The sequence below is a fragment of the Protopterus annectens genome, chromosome 12.part0, assembly GCF_019279795.1.
Source record: "Protopterus annectens isolate FY-2018-M chromosome 12.part0, PAN1.0, whole genome shotgun sequence".
NCBI classification, from domain to species: domain Eukaryota; kingdom Metazoa; phylum Chordata; order Ceratodontiformes; family Protopteridae; genus Protopterus; species Protopterus annectens.
The window spans coordinates 481560202-481569754 of NC_056746.1; the positions used below are offsets into that span (position 1 = coordinate 481560202).

The 9553-nt window shown below is 36.3% G+C and overlaps 1 protein-coding gene across 1 annotated transcript in view; it reads right to left on the reverse strand.

Moving 5' to 3' along the window:
* Window positions 1–6243, reverse strand: part of SLC5A10 (solute carrier family 5 member 10) — a 1811293-nt gene extending 1805050 nt beyond the window's left edge. Inside the window, exons 1-2 of the mRNA XM_044089581.1 lie at window positions 6133–6243; window positions 4732–4803 (exon numbers count right to left, since the gene is read on the reverse strand). Of these exons, the coding sequence (XP_043945516.1) occupies window positions 4732–4803; window positions 6133–6243 (183 nt within the window). The remainder of the gene's footprint in view (window positions 1–4731; window positions 4804–6132) is intronic.
* Window positions 6244–9553: the final 3310 nt, after the last annotated feature.

The window sequence follows — 9553 nt, forward strand, 5'->3', positions numbered from 1 at the left end:
GTTATTTGTTATTTTGATCATAAGATTCTTAATTTTTAAAAATGCCAAATGACATCTTTAAAAGGAATTTCTTTAAACATTAATGGATTGAATAATCTGTAAAAGGGCAAGCCTAATAAGATACATTAATTTACATAAGGCCAACTTAGTCTTCCTGCAAGAAACCCATCTCTTGAAAAAGATATTGATAAACTAGCCACAAACAAATATACAGTATTGGTTAGTTCAGAGCACACTCAGAAAAAAGTGGCTATTTTATGGAATAAAAGTATGCCCATTCCTAAAACCATTAAGTCTTATCAGGATGACAAAGGAATGTTTTGTATGGTTACAATACAAATTAATGGGAAGACTTACACTTTAATTAATGTATATTGGATACCTGGAATTGGTATTAATACAGTGAAACATCATCTTGATAAGATCATATCATTCTCTATAAGAGATATTATTTTAGCTGGTGACTTTAATTGTATACTACATGAAAGTGATACTACCACTATAGGAAAAAGAAGAATTACATCTAATGCAAAACATTTAAATGATTTTGCTAATTCTTATCATTTGAATGATATTAATAATCAGATAGATTCAAAATCATTACCATACACCTTTTTTTCTAACAGATACAAAACTTATTCAAAAATAGATAGGGTCTTTATTTCTAACCAGATGGTAACAGATTTAATTAATTCCAAAATCATTTCATGCCTATATCTGATCATAATTCAATTGTTTTTGAATTCATGATAAAAAATACTCATAATGTTCAGATGAAAAGGATACCAGCATACTTAACTCAACTAAAAGACTATAAAAAAATATATACTTTCAGAAGTACAACATTTTCTAGACATAAATAATACTCCTGAAGTCTCCATTGTCTATGTTTGGGATGCCTTAAAATCATATCTATATGGACAAAGTATAAGATGGTATAATAATAAAAGGAAATCTTGGGATAAGGAATTGTTAGATATTCAAAGTAAATTAGACTCTTATAAACATAATAATAAAGAAAATATTATGGATAAGAAAGTCATTGAAGAAAAAAGAATGGAATTGCCATGATCATATAACACAATTTGTGGCAGGCATTGCTAGAGCCATATTGCCTAGTTAGACCTACGTTTTGTATCTTATGCCATATATTCTGGCAAAAGTGAAAATGACAACCCTTAACTTGCACATCTGTAATTCATGATGTAATGTTTTTTATTGTAGCATGCTCAAAGTCACAATGGATATACCTTGATGATTGTGTGTTACCAAGTTGTTCACACATTTCAGGAAGAGTAGACCACATGACATTATATGCACATAATGATTTTGACTGAATTATGCAATATGTCACCGGTGTACATAAGCATGTTTGACCAGTCTTACCATAGCCATGTATGGAATATAGCTGAAAGCATGGTCAACTTTTAGAGATATACATACTTTCATCTATCTACATTTCACAGCTACACACAAATCTAATATTGGCAGCCATACTTAATACCAGTAGTAACACTCCAGCTACTGAGTCAGTAACATGCTTCCATTTCCATAAACCTTCATTGAGGGTCCAAAGGTTAGGATTTATGTTGTCAGTGTTTATTGAAGCTGTGCAAGCATTAACAATATTCTGACATCTTATATTTCTGACACATGTAGCTAGAGATCAACATCTTGGCATTTGGCATGCTGCATCAGGTGGCATACCCTCCATGCAGTCTAATACCACTAGCACTGGAGGTTCCCTACTCATCTCTGCTCTCATTTTAATAGATGTCATTACCTTGTACTTATGGACATCACATGACCACTACCATGGGAGCTTCCTTGCTCATCTCTGCTCTCATTTTATTAAATGTCATTACCCTGTACCTACAGATTTCGCATGCATTGGGGGGGTGATAGTGTCTTAATCAACAGCTCTCCTAAATGCTCTATAATTGTGACAGCTCTTCCATTATATTTATCTTTCTACTTGTATTGGCAAGCTCAATACTTATGTACTGAACACTGACTCTTCATCACATACAGATATCCATTGATATGTAACACACCTTTTCCCTTCCTACTCAAAGCACACTTCACCAAGTTGCCCAGGTGTGAAGTTTGGATGAGAGCAAGGATCCTGTCTTAAAGTTGTTCCCTCTTCATCCATCTGCACTATTGGTTCTGTTACTACACAATTTGCATAGACATGAATGAATTTACTTAATTAGAAGGGCTTTCAATTCACTGTATTGAACACAATGTAAGACTTTAGCATACACCTTTAAGGTTTCTATTCCATGTATGTTGGCATCTACATTTGACTTCAAGTACATCAACAGTTCTTAAAACAGGTATTTGCATACTCAGTCGACTTTCTTTTACATACAGCGAAAGATATATTACATGTACATTACAGTTCATGATAATGTACATATGTCACCGATTATGACAGACTGATATCTTCTTTAAAGATTTCAAGCTGTTAACGAGCCATATATCTGTGAGTGCGCTGCCTAGACTTATATGCTGCTGTTAAATGTTCATGAACTACCTATCGGTTATTGCTGTTGGTTTTTGTTATATACGTTATTGTAAAACATACTGCTAGTGTAGTATTAGATGTTCATTTTTGTGTTATTGACTACAGATCATAAGTGTTGTGTTATTTGTTTTGCCAATGTGCAGGTATTTTAAGTGAGTTTGCTATGTGCAGTACTAGTTCAGACTTTAAGTAGTAGCACAATGCCATGTATCTGACAGGTTGTTGTGCCTCACATGTTTCCATAGTGTGCAGCTTACTAGTCAGATATTAACACTTTTTGTTGAGCTATCCAACATCAACTTACAGAGTGTTTGCTTGATTTCATTCATGCAGCTGTTCTTGTTGGTGTCACTGTAGTTGTATGGACATGCATGTCGTGAATGTGTACATCGATCTACTGATATTTCAGTAGTACGTTGTCAGTGTAGGGACTGTCAGTCCAATGGTCATTTGTTAGAATGTCCTACACCCATGTATATATGTGTGTGTGTGTGTATGTGTGTGTGTGTGTGTGTGTGTGTGTGTGTGTGTGTGTGCGTATATATATATATATATATATATATATATATATATATATATATATATATATTTACAAAGTGTGTGTGTGTGTGTGCGCGTGTGTTTGTGTGTGTGTGTGTGTGTGTGTGTGTGTGTGTGTGTGTGTGTGTGTGTGCGCGCGTGCATGCATGCACGCAGGAACGGCCTTAGGCCAACTGGTGCCCTAGGTAAAAAGGCTCCATGGCGCCCCCTCCACACCACCTGTTGCCCCCATCCTGGTCTACCTACACCAAATAAATACTGGAAAATCTCCCCTGCTAGAGCCGCGCCCTAGGCGGCTGCCTAGTTAGCCTATGCCTAAGGTCGGCTATGCATACATGTGTGTGTGTGTGTGTGTGTGTGTGTGTGTGTGTGTGTGTGTGTGTGTGTGTGTGTGTGTGTGTGTGTGTGTGTGTGTGTGTGTGTGTCTGTGTGTGTATGCATGTGTGTGTGTCCTAGTTACTATTGTTCTTTTTTACAGTCCTCACATCTATTTCTCCGAAAGTTGTCAGAACTTTCTTATGTAGCCATTGACTTGGGAAGGTAGTTGGGCTGCTGCCAAGGATTACAGGTCAGAAACTTGTCCCCACACCATCAGACTGTTTGCTGTAATAATGTGATTTCAAGTAATAGGTACAGTGGATATAAAAAGTGTACACACCCCTGTTATCTTGTATATCTTAGCTTATGTTATCTTCTCTGAAATGTTCCATCATCCTGAATTAGGTAAGCCTTTACCAGCTTAGATCCCCATCTTATGGCATCATAACTGAAGATGCTAAAAACTGAGAGGATGACAGCTTAAGTATATGTATCTCTGCCATCGTCAGTAGGTTGAAAAGGAATACAGTGTATGTAGCCTGATCTTTAACTGTGCAGAAAATGTCACCTAATCCAATAAAGAATTACAATGGTCCTATGTATGATACAGAGGGATAAAGCCCTGACTAAAATCCAGGTGATCCATGTTCCACTAGTGATACAGGTGCTGGTGTGGACAGAAGGGGGGGATGGTCTTGTGTGCCTGACATCAGCTTGCTTATCCTGAGGGAGTAGGGAGTTGTCTAACAGAAGGAGATGCTTACTTGTGGAAGATTCCAGGCAGGTCCATACTGCTGCAGAAGATGGACTTGCACCACTGAGACACAGAACTGACACGTGTTGGAGCACACATGTCTTTCCTCAAACAGTCAACTCTCCTGAGTCCGCAAGCCTCCACACAGAGGGTTTTAGTAGGGACCTTCTTGACACCAATGCCTATCCTGCTCTGTAATGCCCAATTCTTGCTTCACAAGGGAAAGGATGGCCAGAGAAGGCTTCCCCAGTTGAGAATGAGTCACCTTTAAGGATTTTGTCCAGTCAGTGGAATGTCTGGCTGTTGTTCCTGGAGGACTGAATGAGCTGATGAGACAAAGAAAGGAGAGCCATTGGGCAAATCCAAAAGAGGATCAGGAGAGACAAAAAAAAATCTGTGAGAAGGACCAAAAGTAATCCTGTACATCTAGCATGAATAATGCACACAAAGTATGCAGTAAATCCTATTAAATTCAAAAAAACAAAGATAAGTACTACTGACAAAGAAAGGAGACTATGTCCTTGCACTGAAGTCCAGCTGCTCCACAATTAATGAATCAGACACCTGCAAAGTTTTGAAAGTTTCTTACCGGCCACCAAGCCATGTTCCTTCCAGCGAGGAAATAGCCACTGAGTGTATTCCTGTTGACACGACAAGAAGACTGCAAAATAAACAAAATAGTATAAGAACAGCCCTTCCAGAAATGAAACCTCTATTTCACTTTTGTTCTTTTTGTAATTTATATTTTATTTAGTCCATCCGAGATTAAATCAGACCATCTGTGATTGTATTTTATTTACTCACAAAAGTGATCCTGGAGAAAATATCTTAAGCAATGACTCAGTAGCAGTAAAAAGTGTTTATACCTCAGTATGAGTGCTGAATTCAACTGCTCTGAAGCCTGCTTGTTTAGATTGCTATTATCTCCAGGCATAATATTTGAGGTTTAGATTAATTTTGCTATTACCTCCAGGCATAATATTTGAGGTTTAGATTAATTTTGTGCATAAGCAAAGAGAAGTGGATTTGGATTACTCATTCTGATAAAGTTTTAGCAGAGAAAAACTAAAATACTAAATGTAGTTCATGCTTTATATACATATATATATATATAGATATACAAACACACATACACACACACACACAAACATATATATATATATATATATATATATATATATATATATATATATATATATCATGTGTGTATATGCACATATATGCATATACATACGTGTAGATACAGAAATAATATTTAAAGTAAGGCATTGATTTTTGCCGACTCAGTCCATGTCTGAATACAAAACTGTTATGAAACTGAATTTAAATCATCTTGTCCTTGGGTGTAAGTATAATAAGCACTACAAAGTCAACATGTATTTAATCACTGCATGTATAGAATCAGTTTGAAATACTGGCTTATTTATTCCTTCAAAGAACAACATAAATGCAAAATGTCATAATGCTGCCTGTTAAACACAATTATCATCAAGCAAGACACCATTTCCACTCATAAACTAACAATAAAAAAAAATATTTAAATTCTCATCCCCAAATTCACTGTGATCCACAGAAAATACACAAAGGCATATATTCTGATAATTTCTAAATGTTGTTCTTGACTCCCAGAAAATATACATTGAATGTTTTAACAATTATTATTATATCGTGCCTTATAGCATGATATGGCAGAGAGCAGTCTTCTTGAAAATGATCCTTAAAAAGCTATGCAAAGGTATGACAAATCAAAAAAAATACAACACAGAGAAAAGTTCAAACAAGTTAGAGCAAAATGTCTAAATGTAGACTACTTGATTTTTATTGCATTAATGTGATGAATTTACCAGGGAACTTAAGTCTGGATTAGTAACGAAAAAACAAAAATAAGCTTCATTCTAAAATGCAATGATCTAGCCAGAATTAACAGGATAGCTATTTGTTAACAAAGAAACAAAGGTCTGGTACTTACTAAAAATACAAAAATGCTTACCCATATTCCTACTGCAACATTAAGTATAAAATAAGCAACGATCACAACTATATCAGAGATGCTAAAAGTATTCTTCTGAAATCCATAGGCTGTGGTTGTATTTTCTGCCATCTTTCCTTAGTTAATTCCACACGTAACGAAGTGAGCCCTGCAGTGTTTGAACTGTAGAGATACAGTGATTATAGCTAACAGGAGGTTACTGGTTAGCATGGTGACAAATTGATCATTAAACTAATAAGGCTCAATGAGGCAAGTGTTTGGGCAGAAGTATTGTTCTCATTGGCTCAGACTGTTTGCTGTCTTATTGAATCCATGCATAGTTTAACAAGCATAATATATAATACACGAGCACTTCACCTGCCAGTTGTATGATCCAGACTCCTGTCCTGGCACTTGTTCTAATTAGCATGTTTGCTTGTCTTGGTCATTTGCTGGTAGAAAATATACAACAATCAAAAAACTTTACAAGCCAATATCAGAGTTATTCAGAGACTCACATATGTATAAATAATTGTAAAGTGAGAATAGGTGAAAGAAGCTCAAATCTCTGATAGGACATGCCTAGCTAGGTGGCCGGGCTACTTCAGTACAGTACTGCATTTAAGATGTACTCTACATTCTGGCATCATTTTACTAATTAAAAGCAGAAATATGATTTTATAAATGCACTTAGGTTCTCCAAATTATCAACTACTGATTAGGAGCAGTATTTTAGCATTTTGCATTTCATCATATCTCACATCAGCTTGTCCATTAGCTAACAGTAAAACACCTCTTGACATGCTGTTATTACAATATGAGATGTATAGTGGAGTCCCCTTTCCTCCTGATGCAAGCCACCAAATGTCGTAGAGTTTGCTGTAGGATTTCTTTTGTACTTCTTCTTGCTACATAAAGGCTAGAAATTGTCTGGTCTGTGATTCAGTCATAATACAATGGAATCACTCCAGTAGCTGTAGTGTACTTTCCTGCTAACTCAACAGAATGTCTGATCTCAGTTTGCCTACAGAACACTAACCTATGATAGCAACTCTTTTTAAATCAGATATAGGGCTTACTGCATTAGCCTGTAATTGGTATACATACAGATTGTGCACAATGTTTGACCATGCTGGCAACACACTGTGTGTGCTCCATGTAAGGCTTCATGGACTCCATAGACTCATACACTTCCTAATGTCTAGCATTCAGATAAGTTCATAAGTTCATATGTTATTCGCCTGTAAGGATCCTAAGAAGCCTAGCCATATATTCTCTTGGTAGTTTGTAACTCATATTTTGGTTACAAATATCTAGAGGCAGGCAGAAGAAAGATATGTTGAGACATTAACTTTTTGCCTCTATCCATGAGGGACATAGGTGCTAAACTGGGACGATTTTGCAGTTTTCCATCCATCCACTCATCCAAATTACATTTGAATAGAGTAAGAATAATACATATGTTTCTGTGGAGTAGAAGATAGTTCCGTAGAAGCAGTATTCTCTGCGATACATACCCATCTCTCCAACATGTTTTATTAATGTTCCAAAGAGATCTCTTGCGCAGGTGTTCATCACTGGACTTGTGAATGTGTAATACTTTTAACAGGATAATGTCTATTAGTAGCGTCTCTGATACTGAGAAGAAGGGCAAAGCTTTGAGACAGTCTATGTAGTTTTTTGATTTAGGCCCTTGATTTGTTTAGTGATAAAGCATTGTCATCACTCCAGTTGTGATAAGTGTTTTGATAGGTATATAATGAATGAGACATTATATTCAGTGATCAGTCTGATGAGAGAAGTAGAGTGGAATGATTACATCCACAGACATGCACCCCATACCTTTAGATATAACTGTGCAATGAAAAAGGACTTACAATAGAGAACATTTGGTGATCAAATGTTCATTATTGACTTTAATTCCTAGATATCTGACTGCTGAATAAACTTTTAGGAGTATGTTGTAAATGTGATAGTTTTCAGGGGAAGTCATGTCCTCCAAATGATATGGTTATACATTTATTTGCAGTCAGTTTTAGTCCAATGAATTTTACACCAGCTGTTGGTTTGGGATACGCCCTCTGGGAATATTTTGATGTACTCTGGGAGTTTATGATGGCACAAAGTTTGCAGTCATCTGCAGACTTGCTCAGCCATAAACCCCTAACTTTTATTTTGAAATCTAAGAAGTAAATGCCAAAGCAGAGTGGCACAAAGATTGAATCATGAGGTCCACCACTACTGACAGGTCTTTTGAAGGATGTACAGACACCAACTCTTATTTCTTGGATTTTAATTATGAGCCAGTTAGCTATCCAAAGAGTTATACAAGGACTTACATTTAGGTCTTAGTTTAATTTCTCCAAGTCTTTTGGGTTTCTAATACCATGACAGGAATGGACCTCATTCCTAAGTCATGGTATAATTAAAGTTCATGAAATTAGTATTGTTTCTGCCTTTGATGTTACCCAAAAGTGTTCTTCGTAGTACCTGCAGTGTGCCCATAGCTGACTCCTTCTCCAGTTCATGAAAAGTTACATGTACTGGTGGCATATCTTAATATGACTGTAAGTTCTTTTTTATTAGCTCTGTTGCTCCTACAACTGTTGAAACTGTCTGTATATCTTTCTTCCACATTGCTCTCATTTCTGCCTGCAAATACTGGTATTTTATGGCTTTGTGCAGTTTCAGTACTCAGTGCTTCTTTTGCCCTTTTTTCCTGGACTACTGTATCTGTTTTTCTCACTTCTGATTTTTGAACTGTTCATAATGAGTAATCTCATGTGATATAAACTTCATCATTCTCTATAATGTTTTGTGGTTCCTGTTCCCAATGCCTCTCAACTTCTTCAGTATTGTAGTGTCTGCACTATCTCCAATGCAACATTATTGTGCCTTTCAGTATACAGGCCCTCTGCCATGACTGTATCACACCCGGCAACAAGATGTGCGACTGCTTCTAGTTCTTTTCTACAGAACCTGCATTGTCCTCTTCTGTATATGTTCAATGGAGTTTGTAAACCAAAGTGTAGGTAGTCTGCTATCCTGGGCGACAACTGTTAACCTTTCATCTTTTGGTTTAATTTCACCTCTCCTTAACTACTCTTGTATCAAATCCTGATCAACATGTGGTTGTTCGAGGAGATCTCTGTACTAGCCACAATATTTATGCCTTTTCTGTATTTCTTTCCTTCTCATCTAGTCCTTCTCCTTATATTTATTGTTTTTTTTTTGGCACATTGATTTACTATCTGATTTTTGTCTGCTTCTGGTTTGACTTCCATTCCTGCTAAAGAGAGCAGGAAAGTCATCTTAGACTTCTTCTACTCATGTTTTAAAACGTTCACTGTGTTTTTTGCTCTAGTAAGGTCAGCAGATATGTATGTAGTCCCATGACTGTAGATCTAAAAATGTAATCAATTTTGAGGAGGACCATACCTCC